General features: G+C 54.3%; 1 protein-coding gene across 2 annotated transcripts in view; it reads right to left on the reverse strand.

Annotated features, from left to right (window-relative positions):
• The window catches only part of OGDH (oxoglutarate dehydrogenase), a 71,451-nt gene that overhangs the window by 36,166 nt on the left and 19,495 nt on the right, over nucleotides 1-15,790 (reverse strand). The window contains exons 3-4 of one of the 2 annotated variants that reach the window (XM_055335484.1): nucleotides 7,934-8,125; nucleotides 6,265-6,367 (exon numbers count right to left, since the gene is read on the reverse strand). In XM_055335484.1, coding sequence (XP_055191459.1) covers nucleotides 6,265-6,367; nucleotides 7,934-8,125 — 295 coding nt within the window. Of the gene's footprint in view, nucleotides 1-6,264; nucleotides 6,368-6,484; nucleotides 6,576-7,933; nucleotides 8,126-15,790 lie in introns of both variants that reach the window. The other variant, XM_055335485.1, reaches the window with a different exon arrangement.

Genomic DNA, 15,790 nt, shown 5'->3' on the forward strand with positions numbered 1-15,790 from the left:
CTCACTCTGAATTCCTCAAAAGTACTTTGCCCAGAACCCCAGGTCACTGAGGATTCCTTACTTAGGGAAATAAGTTTTTATCGATTGTTGTCAAGTTGTCCTTCAAACACAGGAGGGTCAAAAGAGAACTCGTCAAACTGCCCAGGAAGCAGAATCTGAGAGAATCCGGAGCCCAGTCAAAGGCACAGCGCAGAAGGTGGAGGAGAGGGTGAGCTGACATGCAGAACGCTGTGTGGCCTTGGGGCGCTCACCAGCCAGGCAGGAGATCCAAACACCTGCACTAGAGATGAGCTTAGCGAAGCGGTGGTGAGACGCATGGCAGGTGAGAATGGACAGAAACGGAAATGACACAGATGTGGCTCTCCCTGCTGGGTGACAGATGAATGACAGGACAATGCACTTCAGTACAATTAACAGTCAACTTTCCCCCAATCACATGCTGGGAAAAGTTGCACATCCCTGTTCCAATGAAGTCCTCAGCTCCAGAAAGGTGAAAGGCGCATTATTTTCCTACCTCCTACTGTTAGCATTCGGAGTCGTTCCTTGAACACTGCAAGGTCTGAGAGGCAGAGTGGGTGGCGTGGGTGAGCGCAGAAGGAAAAAGACAGCGAGAGTTAGTTAAACACCCAGACATCCCAACCCTGCACCGTCACCGCGGTCACGGGGGCGGGGGGCACAGACACTGCCACACAGACAGACACTGAAAGGGAACAGAGTGGGCTCGGGGGCTGACAGAGACTGGGGTTAGGGTGGGAGCTGCTCGGGAACAGCTGGAATGAGGGGAGCCTAAAGGAGGGACATGCTATTTCCTGATACGGGAAAGACCACCTGGCTTCCCCATCCTGAGGAAGGCACTGACACAGAGCTCTGCTGGGAAACCAACCTACCCCACTCAGCCCACTTCGGGTGAGAAAACCAGGGAACACAAAATGAAAAGGCCTAATTGCTAGCGGACCATCCTCAGAACCGGAGCAACGAACTACACCCTAAACCTCAGGTTCTGATGAGGTCTAAAGGACAGAGGTGGGTCCTTGGTCTCCCCTCAGTGACAATGCAGAACTGGGAGGGAGCTTGGCTGCACAGAACCCCCCGAGGGCTGCCCTTGGTCCTCCTGCTGCAAGCTTTTCAGGGCACTGTACCATTCCTGGATGCTTTCCAGGCCATTGCTGAAAGCCAAGGTGTTCATTTGGACACATGCCAGCACCGTCCTTCCCCTGGCGCTGCTCTCCCAGGAATGTGAGCCCAGGGGCTGGGGCCGGGAGGTTCTTGGTGACGAGGCACACAAGGGTTGATAGCTGAGTGGTTGGGGCATGCTCACTGTCCCTGCAGCTGCTCCCTGCCCTGGGAGGGCAGAGGAAGGCCAGCACACACTGCCTCGGAGGTTGAGAGCAAGAGATCCAAGTCAGAGGAGGCAGGCCCCCTTGCTTGGGCAGGCAAGCCCTCCTCCTCACCCATGAGGACAGCAGCACCCAGCAAAGACTGCGGAGCCAGTGGCTCTTAGACAACATATCATCCAATTTTGGCAGAGAAGTGTGGATGCTGTGCTCAAGGGCAAGAATAAAGAATCTTCCTGTTTTTCTTTCGAGCCTCAGAATGAAGACGGAGGACCATGTCCCGCCCCAAAGGGAATGCAAGCGTGCCCTATGTGTCAAAAAATCCACAGGCAACATGTGAAAGGTCTTGAAATGTTTATATCTGTTCACTCTGTGTACTGATTATATGAAGCCTTTTTGTCTGTACTTCCTTGTAGTTTTAAAATGAAACGTGAATAAAAGACACAGACTAAAGGTGAGTGAAAAGAACAGGGGTGTTCTGGCCGTCACCCCAGAAAGCACAGAGGGATCCCCACGGCCTGCACGTTACTCCGTGGTGAGTGCACGACACTGCTACAGACATGAGGTGGCTGTGGTTCAGCCATGCTGCCCCCAGGCACACCTGGGCATCCAGGAGGACCCCTGTGCATGGCATGCTGGCCCGGTCCCCAGCGTTTCACTCAGGTGTTTGGTGGCACTGCATGTGGTAGCCCACAGGTGTCAAGTGCACTGCTCTCTACTGCTCTGAAATTAGGAAAGCAGGCTAAAAACCAATTCTATTTTTAGCTATTTTCCCCAGCCATCCAGGGAGAAGTGGCCTGGTGACACACAGGGTCAGGGGCGAGACTCCAGCCCCTGCCACGCTGGAATGAGCTAATCCACTGATGTGCTCAAAGCACTGCCATGATTTTGGACTACTGAATTGGCTTTTTAATGACAGACACACCTTGCTTCGTCGTCCTTCACAGATATTGAGTTTTTGTCGGGTTTTTGTTTGTTTTTCTTACAAATTTTAGCGATTTACAAATTTGTGACAACCCTGCATCCAGCACGCCCATCGCCCCACTTCTCCACAGCATTTGCTCACTTCCTGTCTCTGTGTTACATTTTGGTAATTCTTGCACTATTCTAAACTTTTCGCTATTATCCTATGTGCTACAGTGGCCTGTCATGCGATGACCCTGACAGCTCAGATGACTTCAGATGATGGTGTGCTTTAGCGTGAAGTATTTTTTATTCAGACGCAGTGCTGCTACTGTACACTCCTCGGCCGCAGCACGGACCTCACCTGCATGTACCGGGAAACCAAAAAGCTCACGGGGCTCGCTTGATGGCCGCATGGGCTCTCCTGCACTGCTCTGGCGCTGAGCCCACAGGACCTCCAAAGTGGGCCTGGACTTAAGCTCAAGCTTGTTTCCTACAACTGGCTGCGTGCAAACACTGAGGGCAAACAGCAGAAGCATCAGTTTCCTCCCTGTGATCTACAGAATTTGTTCAAGTTCCCCTTTAATTACATTTAAATCTCACATTACAGTAAACCCCCCACCACCTCTGTCTCCGTGAGCAATCACACTGCGTATCTACCCAGGAGCACAGGCGCCGGCACTCTGACGTTGGAGTGTAATTCATGCGCTGAATTTGAAAGCAAGACACAGAAGGCAGGTCAGTGGGACTTTGCTGCACATCCCAGATGAGTCAAGGGTGGCCCAGCTGCCTCCCCACCTGAACAAAGCAAGTGCTGCATGTCCGCACAGGACACAGGTGTGCTTTCATCCAGTTTGTCTGTAATGAAGACGGCAATGACCCTGACCCCATAGGACTCTGGATCTTTCCATCAACAGATGCACCCTAACCCTAACTTAGGGTCAACCAGAAAGGCCTCACTAGAAAACCCAATCCTGTCCGGACCTCCTGAGGAAGTCAAGGTGGAATGTGTGCTCAGGCATCTTATGTTGAGCTTCCCACCCTCCTCCACAGGTGTGGGGTTGACGGTACAGCCTGGTACAGATGAAGATGTGTTTCTGGGCCCATCTGGAACCCAACACAACACACCCAGGGAAACGGTACCCTATTCCTAGTCATCATCCACCCAATTATGGACCTGCTGAGAAATTGTACTAACGTTAGCTTAAATGTAAAATCTTCATTAAAATAATCACACCTCAACAATGTTTCTGGTTCATGGGCAGTTATGTTCCATGCACACGTCACATCTGCTGGTGATCCCAGCCACCCTGGCTGCCCAGGAGTGCCACACACCTGCCGACTCAGTGCGCAGTAAGAGCCTGCCTGGGAATCATCTTTCCCTGCCACTTTGGGGGCCAGGAGAATGTGTGTGACATTAGGGTAGGGACCCTGGGCCAGTAATTCCTAACCTTCTCAAAACTAGTCAGAAGTCAAGAGCTGAACAGAAATGATTTTATACAATCTACCTTATTTAAAAAACTGGGAGTGGACATAAGCCCACTGTAGACCAGCATCGGCGCCCCTGGAAGACAGCCTGCTGCCTGTGCCCAAGGCTCACGTCCACGCACCGCTGTCCCTCCACTCACGTGCTTCTCCAGCAGTACAACATGCTCTCAGACTTACGGGGAGTGAGGATCTCCCAAGCCTGGTTTCCCCACATGAGGACAGAGAAATTGTGCTTGTATCCACAGGGAGAAGGGGAGGTCAGCACAGAGGGGGCATGAGAGGGACCTAGGCTCCATGCAGAACATGCAGGCCACTCTGCTCTGGCCCCAGCTCCCGGGCTCCCTCACCACCACCAACTCTGGTGTGACCCTGTGCTGCTTGCTCCATCCCTCGGTTTCTGGATTTATCTCGTTACCAGAGAACATGGCAGCTTCATATCTCTAAATACTGTTAATGACTGCACTAACTCAGACCTTCATGGAGCTTAGGAAGCTCCAGGCACTGTTCTACGGAGTTTAATTCTGAAATAGCTTTACAGATGAGGAGATGCAGGCACACAGCTGGTCCTGGAAAGGGCCCAGGGTCCCACCCGGGAAGCCACCTCTGAGGCCAGGCCCGTGGCCCAGAGGAGGTGAGGGGTATGGAAACATCCAGAAGTGACCAGGCCCATGAGCAGCAGTCGGGTTGGACCAGCTATTTTCCCAAAGACTTGCATGCACCAGAGGTGAGATACACTTCAAACTAATTTTCCTGCAAATTCACTATTTCCATTTCTTACATCTAAAAAAATAATTCATCACAACTATTTCAAATTCTCAGGATGAAAATACACTTTCCTCTGCAAAGCAGGGGCTACTCCCTGACTTTCTCCTGGTGGTTCTGAAAGGCCCCAGGCCAGAAGGGGCAGCTTCTCTGTCCCAAGTGAGCTGGGGGGGCTCTGAGGCCACCTCTGTGTGGCCCTCCTAGGGCATCATGTCCTCTGACCCTTTCACCCTTACCGTGGTGAGGCTGATCCCCAAAGAAGTACAAATCCTTGGGGACACTACTCTAGGAGGGGATGGAAGGGATCACGGTGGCCAGGAAAGCACTGGGAAGAATGATGGAGGTCCTTCCCCACTCCTGCCTCTGCCCTCAAGCAGCGCTGGGATGGAGATGCTGGAGTGCCACCAGGTGTCCCCCTCTCCACAGACCAGCCAGGCTCTAAGCAACCGCTAAGCAACCTCTGCCGGTGCCTGTGGCCTGTGGCTCTGCCCTGCCCAGTCTCATGTGAGACAGAGCAAAGCTTCGCACTCCCCTCCCCTGAAGTTCTCATGAAAGCTGAGAACCATGAAAAAACATCCATTTTAATACCAAGAAATTGGTGACCATGTATGCCACTGGGGAGATGCAGTTTTGGGTGGCAAAAGGCGACCCCTACCTCCTGTACTCTTTTCCCGTATGTACAATGCTTCACTGTGTATGGGAGCACTAGCCTTGGAGCCTTCTCCAGAGAGGCCCCAGGCCTACAGCTGTCCAGATGGGGGCTCTGCCCTGCCTTCAACACACGGATGGGCCGCTGAGGGGCTGCAGGACAGCCAGGCACAGGTTGTGTGGGGCCTAGGTGCTGCTGGGGCTGTGTGGTAAGGATGAAAAGGGGAGGCAGCCCTGGACCACCCAGCAGTGTTTCTCCAGTGAACAGGGCAGCAAGACTGCTAGCTAACACTGGCCTTGGAGCAACGCCATCTGAAACCTAGCCTTACCTGGCTCGAGCCTGACCACCCCTGCCACAGCCTAGGGATGCCAACCAGGTGCTGGGGCGTCCCTGAGTGTTAGAGACCATCACTGGAGGAGGCGAGTCCATCCCCTCGCAAAGAACAGCATTAGGCATGTAGGCAATTGTCAGTTTCATTAGCATGCATGGGTGTCTGCTGGACACTTGGCCATCTTCAGATCAGTCATCTCAGCACAGGTTAGTGGCACAGTGACTGAGAGCAGATTAACTTGAGAAAGCAGCTGTGGGGTGAGCCTGGCCGCGCCCCTGTGCTGCACGGCGGCAGTGGGGATGCGTGACAGCAACTGCCTGCATGCCACGTACCTCCCTGTGTGCTGGGATGCCTTCCAAAGTTTCCTTCCTCAGTGTGATCACCAGCGCTTACGAATTGACACCCAGTGCACAGCACACTTCGGCCTTTTGCCTGTTAAAGGCAGGCCTTGTCGGGGCACAGGCCGTGCCGCACTGGTATTTGGGTACCAAGCCACCAGAGTGGACGCCTGGAATGTCATGTGACCCACCTACCCAGGGAGGTCACCTTTATATCTCGGCCACAAACCTTGTGTGCCCCCAGTTTTACTCTCCAATTTTGAGGCTTTGACAATTGAGCTCATACAGCCTGGCTGAAAGCTGGGATAAAAGTAACTTGCCCCAAACATGCTAAATTTCAAGTGATCATAACGAAGGAAACTTAAGAGCCTTTCCCTTCCATCTGAGGACATCCTGGCTGTCACAGCCGTGACACAGAGCAGCTAAGCAGCGCAGCGCTGGCCGCTCCCAGACCCTCACCAAGTTTGTCTGTGGATGAGATAATGTCAGCGGGCACGGACGAGTCCAGATCGGCGTCCAAAATCCCCAGGGGGTCCAGCTGCGCTACATGGTGCCCTCGTATCTACGAACGGGCCAGCGAGGGAGGGGACACACACAAAAGGACAGGAGAAAAAAAAGAGGGAAGGGGTAAAAAAAAAGTAAAATTACATTAAATTAGCATTTACAGATTAATTCTCACCCACGTTTGAAGAAACAGTTACCGGAGCATCATCAAAATTTACACAACTAATTCCGAGAGGATCAAGTTTTGCAATGTGGTGACCCCTGACCTGGAAGCAATAACACAAGCAGTTGTTAAGCAGGACCCGCGGGCTGTGGGGGGGGGAAAAGTTACACTTGATCAGACTTGAACCCAAAGTAACAAAATTAGTTAAAAAAAAAAAAAAGCCTTTGAATATTTTACTGTAAAAGCACTCTTGTGCTTGTAAAAAGAGATGAGCTCAGGTCACAGTACACCAGGCAGCTCAAGAGGACCCAGTTCTGGGCATCCTCGTAGTTTCCCTGGATACATGAAGTGGGACATGCTGGAGGCTCACACCTGCGTGGGGTCATGCAGCTTAGGACATCAGCACCCCCAAGGAAGGGAGTGGCGGGGATGCCTCCCGTCCGCCGTGGGGGTGCAGGGGCTTCGGCATCTGACCTGAACTGCCTAAGAAGCAAAAGGAGGAAGTAAGTCCCTCCCAGCTTTAGGTGCTGGCTTTTACCCACAATTGTTTGCTAGCCGTTTGAGAAGGCATAGCTGCTGAGGAGGACCTGGGACTGCGTGGAGTTACTGAGGCTGCATGAGGTAGGCCACAGTCAGAAGCCACCCAATGCACCTCCTTCCTGCAGAAATGCCCCCTGAACAACGCTCCAGAACACATGGCCGTGTGGGCCATGGAGCTCGGAGTGTGTCTCCTCACCACGACCCACCACCCTGCCCTGTGCCACCTGCCCCGACCTGTGGCGTCTCCTGGAAATGTGCCCAGGAAAGAGAGAACTCTGTGTGATCCAAGGGAGAGGAGGTGGCAGGGGGCCCCAGAAGTGGTCCCGCAGGCCTGATTGTTCCTCCTGCCCTCAGAGCTACTCTCAGACCAGGTGTTCAGGTCTGAATTCTTGGCTGTTCCCCAGCAGGCAGAGAAAGGTCGGGGGAGTCCCACTTGTCCTGTCCAGCAGCCCTCCGATGGTGTGAACTGCTAACTGGAACCCTCCTGGAGACCGCCCTGCCCTTCATCCGTCTCTCACACACATCCATGGGCCCTGCTTCCATCCTGAACTCTATGGGTTCATTTTCTCTTGTCATATCTGGGTGCTAGCGATTGAGAAGGGCGAGCGCCCTTCTGGTCACTGATCCCTCCTGGTGACCGGCAGCCCCCTTGACACCCAGCAATGACTGTCTTTCCCTGCCCACAAATTTTTCTTGTCGACTTATGGAAAGACATAAGGAGCTCTTTGCAGGGCAGGTGCTACATGTGGCAGAGAATGTGCTCAAGCAGGGTCAGAAAGTCTGGCAGATTTAATTTTTGTCTCCCCAGGCTCCTGGGCAGGGAGGGTGTGCCCATGGTTGCTGGGGGTGCAGGTTATATGACATTTTAGTCGGGGCACCCTCTGTCACTGATGTACTGCCAGCTGGCCAGCACCACCTTACCTGGTAGGCTCTGATGAGAGACTGCACCGCCAGGTGATCCTCCACCAGCTTGTCCACGTTGGGCTGGGCTTCCACCAGGGGTTGTGCTCGGGCCATTGCAGACAGGGAGCCTGGGCTCAGGGGAAGTGGGCTCTGGTAGGCAGTGCCTGGGGGCGCTCCAGCATTGGTGTTTCGGAAAAAAATGTCCCATGACTAAAGACAAAGAAGGAACTTGTGTTACCCCATGGCTCACCTAGGATGTAGGACCCACTTTTAGCCCAAAAGAGCAGCATTCTTGGCAGGCAGGTCATGTCCTGGATGTATCTGCCCACCAGCAGGCTGGCTGGGCCAACGGCCTGATTCCACCCCTAAAGGATGGGGCCCTGCTTCCATTATTCCCTTGGGATGCCTAAGACATAGAGGACGTGACACTGCCCTTCCATCAAACCCCCAAAGGCCCATGGTTGCACAGCTCTGCTACATGACATGGCCTGCCAACTGCCTCCGTGGCAGAGTCCTTCCCACCCCATTTGGCCTGGGCCCAGTCATCTGGAAGACCAGTGCTCCTGGCCCTGGTGTGCAGATGTCCTGACAGGACCACCTGAGAGGGACTGAGCATTCCAACGGTCTCTCCAGACCCAGAGGGTGGGCACAGTCCTGGAGGTGCCTTGTAAGGCATCCAAGACCCGTATCTGGAAGCTTGCCATGCTTCCTTAGTGACCCCTGGAGGTGGGCGTACTCACAGACAGAACCAGGGTCTCTCAGCCCCGACATATGGGCGAGTCACCTAACTTTCTGTGCTCGGTCATCATAAGAGGACACACATCTATACTCCTCAAAGGTCTGTCGTAAAGATCAAAGCAAGCGGTTAAAGACACTTAGAACGTAACTGTAGGCAACAAGAATTTCCCCGGCAGGACTGCTGCCCCGATTTCCTCTGGGTGAACATGATCTCTTTTACTATGTCCTTCTGTTCTCGGGTGTTCTGTGCTTGGATGCTTCAATTTGCAACTTACAGAAATGTCGTGAGCTATGATGGTTTATCATCTCATACATGGATAAGAGATTAAAAAAATTTCAGAGCTCAGAGAAATAAAGGCTTAATAAAATTCCTTTGGAAAAAAGAACACTATTGAAACCCAGTAAGTTCAGAGACATGAAAATGTTCTTTCCTCAGTTTCTGAGGTTCTTCTGTCAATAAGCTGATTTAGACTCCTGACAAATGTCGCTGGACTTCTGTGCTCGCCTTCTCAGGAGGAGCTATCAGACACCATCCAAAGGAGCTGGGCTGGGGCTTGACAGGCATCGTGTGGGTTGTCCATGTGGAGACTGACGCCATGGTGCAGGTCCTCACGGTCCTCTGGCTTTCTCAGGCAGGCTGGATCCAGGGCTGTTCAGGACATAGCCGTACCTGAGTCCATGACCCCCCGAATGACTGGTCATAAGCTCATCACCAGGGGAGGCCTGGAGCACTGCCTCATGTGGGGAGGACTGGCCTTTCCCTACCACTGCTTCTGACAAAGCTTTGCAGAATATTTAAATCATTCTACTATATGTACACAATTACTTTTGGGTTCCAAAAAGGTAATAAAAAAAATTCAAACCCTCAGCAGGATGGCTGTCCAACGCCGAACTGTACACTTTATGTGATTTTATATGTCAACAATTTTAAGATATTTTTACTAATTAGTCCAGATATTACTGTTTTTGCCTTTCTGGCTAATTTGCAGTGTGCCAGCTGATGGGAGAGAGATGCGGGGCTCTCCCCTGGCACCTGCCTTAATGCCGCTGTGAACCCTCTCCTCCCACAAAAACTGACAGCGGAGTGGGGAGGGGGCCTCTCTGCAATCTGGGACTCAGGGGCCCGGGGCCAACCTCTCACCCCTCCCCTGTCAAACTGGTGCTGCTGACACCCAGACAGGTGAGAGGCAGCATGTCCACCAGGGAAGGCAGTTGCCTTCATCTCTGGAGGGAAACAGGGGCCACCTGAGTATTGTCTCCCTAGGGAAGGTAAGGCTGCCTCCCTGGTCCCACCTGGCTCAGTAAAAGGACACAAGGAGCTGACCTGCTGGACGCTCTACATACTTCTGATCCATGGGGCTTTCTAGCACATGTGAGCGAGCCCCTGCAGCTGGGGAGTGGCTCTGGACCAGGGCTCACCCTGGCTGCCATCCAGGCCTCCAGTGACCGAGGGCCTGGCCCAGAAGGAGCCCCTCCAAGGTAACAGTGAGGCAAGAGCCATAGCATGCTGCCCTGAGTGCCAGGACAGCCAGGCCACAGGGACACGGTCACTGGGCAGCCTGGACAGCATTGCTCAGCTGCCCACCCTACCAAGGAAATGCAGAAAGGCCTCTCCAGCAGTGGACGCAGAGCACAGAGCCAGAAGACAAAGGCAGCAGGGGCTTCGTCCAGCCTGCCCTCCCCTCTGGGGAAGGGGGGCAATCGCTCCTATCAGGCCTCCTCTCTCTGACCTTCTTTTGTGCTCAGAATAAAACTCCAGGTGATTTTCAATTGGCTGGGACAAATGCATGCATAGCCGCAAACCCTGCCAGCGCTGGAGGCAGTTGGAAGAAACTGGTTCACACCAGTCCTGCAAAGGGGGTGCTAGCAGGGAGGAACACACTGGATTGCAATGTCCGCCCTTCCCGTCACTTGCCCCCTGTGCCCGGCCAGGCTGGGCTCCTGCCCTGAGGTGACCTGTCCTTACAGCAACGGCGAGCCTCTTCCCCCCAGACACCCAGACCAGGAGGCTCTCCCACACAGTCATACAAAAGCCTGAGGACCTCTGCAAACGGGTGTCCGGGGTGGCACCACTGCAGGCACTGGCACACCCACCATGCTAAAACTTAAAATGGGTGCATTTCAATGTAAGTCAGACCTCAAAAAAGCTGATTAACAAAGTAGTCTCTGAAAGTGGAGGTCACGTTGTAGCTGTAGGCTTCACCACCCTAAAGAGCTGCTCTCATCCCTCCAGTGGTTTCAGTTCCCCAAGGAGCCTTGCTTCCCTCTCTCCCCCCCCGCCTTCTCTCCCTTGCTCTTCCCACCTTCTCCCTCTCTCCCCTGCCCCCAGTCCCCTGAACACGGAGAGGGCTTCCTGGCTGATGAGTGCAGCCCTCACTGGCACGCCCGTTGGCAGCAGGTTTTCTAGATCCACGTGCTTATCGGCTGTCACACTGAGTGCCAGCAGTCCCGACACACGAGGCTGCAGTGCCTGGTAGGGGAGCCCTTCCACTCTATGAGGAAGAAGCTTCCAGAAGAGGATGCCTGCCCCCAGCCCACCTGCTCCTTGAAACTGGCGGTGCGAGGTCATTGTGTCATGGAGGGCGAGTGGCCCGGGGCTTCTTGTTGAGTGAGAAAAACCCTGTGTGCATGTGCACACCGCATTAGCGTTCCTCTCCAAGCCACTCATTCCTTTTGTCTGGACACTCTGATCCTATAGTGTGGTGACCTCTGACTCTGGCACTAACTCTAGCGATAAAGCAGAAGTAAAAGGGAGGAAGCACAGGGGCCGGCTAGCGGGACTGATTTCACAGCACAGTCTAAGAGTGCATCTAGAACACCCACAACAAACCAGCAAAGCCGAGCCTGGCTGCCATCTGGGTGGCAGTCCTTGGGCCCAGAGGGTGGCCTTCTGTGTCAGCCCTGCTGCACAGCTACAGGCTCATCACCTCCTCCAAGGGCGACACAAGGCACGCTGGAGCAGCCCCTGCCACGCAGCCACCAGACACACACACCGAGGGTCGCCCCAGCCTCCAACCTGTCCACCTGCCTCTGGCGCACAGGTAACCCACAGAGGAAATTCTCTGTCCCCTTGCCCACCTTCAAGCCTACCCGTGGCCACTGATGGACACTCAGTCCTCAGTCTGCTGCGGGAGAGGGAGTAGTGGCCTAGAACGAGGACGAAGGAAGGAGCTTGCCCACAGGCCAGCATCTCTGCCTGGCAACACTGGAGGGTTCCAGTGACGTTCTGCTTATGCAGGAACCATCTTCCCAAAGGCACATACGATGGGTGTGAGCAGTGCTCCGTGACAGGTGAACAGGGCACTCAGAAGTTCAACCCCTTGGCTCGATGCCATCTGCTTTTGGGTTTGGGGACAAGTGCACAACCACGAAGGGCATCCCCTCTCACGAATGGCAGGAAAATGAGTGAGCGTGGGATGTCAGAGCAGACACAGGGCAGAGAAGATGGTACCTGGGGACTGGTGCCAAAAGAACAGTTGGTACAGGGAGCCCGGGACAGGAGCCATGCAGGAAGAGGGAACAGCCATCAGTAGACATGCGGGCCTGCCATCCCTGCCCCCCATGAGTGGGGCTAAGACCATCATTTACTGCTGAAATGACCTCATCAGAATATGATAGACTTTGAGTGTAAGTAAGTGGAATATTCTGGTAGAAATAAAACCAGAAATCTTTTCAATTTTAGGTAAATGAAAGCATTCCCCCGTAACATACATATGAAGTGGAAGCTCTGTTCCAATAAAGCCATTGCCCCCTTGCTCCCTCAACCTCCCAGACCTCCCGTAACCATGACGGGCTCTCCCGCCAGCCACCAGCCCTCTCTGCCCTAAGCAGAGGAAGCCATCCGATGGCCGCACACGCCCCCTTTCCTCTGCAACATCCTAAGGAAGTTACTCTGGGCTCTACACACAGTAGGTGCTCAACACACCTGAGCTAAATTCAGACAGCTGGGACTCCCTCACATGGGAACAGCCTGACAAGTTAGCTGTGGTGTCAGGTGGGGGTGGGGGTCAGCTGCTGACATCTGTGGCCTCCAGAATCTAGAGGCTCCACCTCACCTGGGAAAGGTGCTGACGCTGGTGAGATGGGGCCACTCACTAGAGCACATGGGTGTGAGCTGGTCAGTGAGCAGGTCAGGAAAGCAAGTGGACTCTGCCTTCAGTTATTTATTGTCAACAGATCACAGGCGCCTTGGGGCCAAGTTCCTGGCTGCAATGCTCCCATCAGAGACCGTTGGAGCGCTCCAGCTTCAGAGGGGTGGTGTGTTCACCTGCCGGGAAGGCCCCTGCAGTGTGTCTGACAGGGCAGCCAGCGTGAGCGTGTGACATAAGGGCTGCACACACAGCGAGCCCAGTCCACCGTGGTGGTGAGGCCCAGGGAAGCTGCTTCAGCTCTGTGTGTGCCAGACCCTCACCTGCAAGTGGGATGGAGATGCCCCTGTACTTGCACACCTTCTTATGCTTTGAAAAGCAGCCACAGGACACTTGGATTTCTTCCAGAAGCTGGGAATCAACACTCAATCCCGGGGTTACTGATGGTGACTCTAGCCACCCAATCCCATGCCTCTGGGCTGACACCATTTCCTCTTGCCCAAAGGCCCCTCCAGATGCTGCTCCACCTGGGCTCTGCCCACCTGCTCCACACACCTTGGTCCAGCACACTGTGTCACCCAATGCCACCACCGCTCTCTGCTGGTGCCCTGCCAAGCACCCTGACCTAAAACCAGCTGGGGGAGTGGGTGAGGCAGCCTCTGGAATGGACCAAACCCTGGGCTGAAAGGCCAGCCCAGGGCTGATGAACTACTGACCCTGGGTCTGGGTCGGATCCCAGCACCCTGACAAACAAGCGTGTTGTTTAAGTCCCCATATTAGCAATGTTTCTTAACTGCTGCCAATGTGAAAGTCGGGGCAACAAGTGACTAGCTGCCATCCTGAAACGCAGTGGCTGATTCAGGCTAATTCAGCCAACCTGATGGACGGGCAGTGGCTCCTCAGGCTGAGGGTGGCCACCAGGTGCTGCTGTGGGGCTCCTGTCCTCCTCATCCCACTCCCCGCACACAGGCTCTTCTGCCGTGGAAGGCATGCTGGCAGCTCTGCACTGTCTCCTCAGCAGCCAGGTTACTGTGCACAGCAGCCCAGCCACCGCATGTTGCTGTGTGTCCCATGTCCCCGCTCATGTAAAAGCTGCGCGGACAGCCCCCACACCCGCCTGATGTGCCCTATTCATGCCACCTGCTGGCTGCCAGCCTTCCCTGAAGACACTGATGTGCCTGCCCCAAGGTGCCGCCATGAGGCTCTGGGGGGCAGGGCCAGGCAGTGCACTGGGGTCTGTGCCTGCCTGACCAGTTACCTGGGAACCGTTTACACTGGAAATGGCTAAAATTGGGGGTTCCTGCTGGGGTATCCCTCAGTCACAGAAACCAAGGGAACTTAAGCTCTGAGTGATGCTGCTGCGCTCAAAGCACAGCACAGGTGAGGACATGTCTGCAGACGACCTCTGCTAACTTCTCCCTGTAAGAGCGTGCAAGCAAAATATCAGCAGCCCCCCGCCCACGAGCAAAGGAACGCTGCCTCAGCTCTCCCCGTGGAGTCCACAGACAGTGACCGCCACTCCTAGGTAGGGCCCAAGACCAAGGTTGGCAGCCCAGTCCCTGGCCTGCAGCACAGCCCTTGCAGATTCCAAGAGTATCCGAGTCTGGGAGTCACAATCACTTAAAGGAGGGGCCTCCTTTCCAAGCCCTGAGGGTGGCGGAGCCAGAACCAAGAGCCCCCAGACCTTCAGACCACTCGGTGCTTCACTCATCACTCAGGCCTGAGGTGGCGGGCCAGCCTGCACTCACAAGGACACTGGGCCAGCACCTCCCCCAGCAGCCCCTGGCCACCGTGCTCCCACAGGACAGTCCTGGTGCTCTTCTGACATGCTCATCTTATCTCCTTTTATCTCCCTACCCAAACTGTGCAAGGGAAGACCCCAGAAGGTACTCCGAAGTCACTGTGGTTGAGGTGCCTTCTGAGGTCGGGAGCCGAGTGTCATCGAGGGCCAATGTCACTGCTGCTCAACATCACAGAAATCCCACAAGGCACCCCACAGACCTACAACCTAGGTGTGTCTCTCCCCTGAGGCTGGCACAGGGTCTCCAAGCACAGCCAGGGCACTTTCAAAACTGCAGGGTGAAAAGGCATGTGCCACGATGAATTGGGGACCGTTTGTTTTTTGCTCTACCTATCTGGTTCTCTTACATAAAACGACAGGATTGTGTCTCAGAGGCACTGAAGGAAGACACAGAGCTGCCCTGGCCAGGAGGGTGGCACAGCCAAGCCCCTGGAGGAGGGACTGAATGTGGAATGACCCATGGATGGCATAAAAAAATGGGTGTGTTGAAGGAGAGGTGGAAGACAGTATTTAAGAACTGGGCTGAGGCCACTGTGAAGGCCTGGCAGGGGAAGTGAGCTCTGAGGCTGGAGGATGGCAGAGACGGCCCTCCCTCCAACTCCTGGGTCCTCCCCAGCGGGGCTGCTGCCACGCTCAGCCCGCGGGTGGGTGCGTGTCTCTGCGCACACATGAGGCCCAGCAGTGCCCAACGCCCATCTATCCTAAACACCGGCAGGGCAATCTGGCTTTGACTCTAAGTGTTTCTAAGATGTAAATGAAAATGAGACGCCACCACCTGATTTGTTTCCAACACAACCTAAGGAGACCCTACGGAGGGAGGCTTCTCGTGTTGACACCACAGCCACCAGCTGAGGGTCCCTACGGGGGTCCAGCACTGAGCTGTGCCTGACAAGACGTTTAAGATGGCAGGTGATGATGGGGAGGGGACACCTGCAGTGGCCAACCTGGGCGCCAGGAGCCAGAGGGGCTTGCAGCTCTGAACTGCTCAATTACTTTACCACAAACAATTTTCACCATCAAACATTTAAAAAGATAGAAGTGGTCTTTAAAAACAAGGATCTATGCTTTACGGTAACCACAGCTGGCAGAGGCTGAGAAGTAGATGGTACAGAGTCACTTTGTTACCTTCATCAGGTGTGGTGAAGGAAACCTTCCCGTTCATCAGAGTTGTACCGAAATGATGCACACTTGGTTTGATATATTCCTCTGGGCCCTCACCCTGAAAAAACTACCAAGCAAAAAAGAGTG

The sequence above is a fragment of the Nyctereutes procyonoides genome, unplaced genomic scaffold, assembly GCF_905146905.1.
Source record: "Nyctereutes procyonoides isolate TBG_1078 unplaced genomic scaffold, NYPRO_anot_genome, whole genome shotgun sequence".
NCBI lineage: Eukaryota > Metazoa > Chordata > Mammalia > Carnivora > Canidae > Nyctereutes > Nyctereutes procyonoides.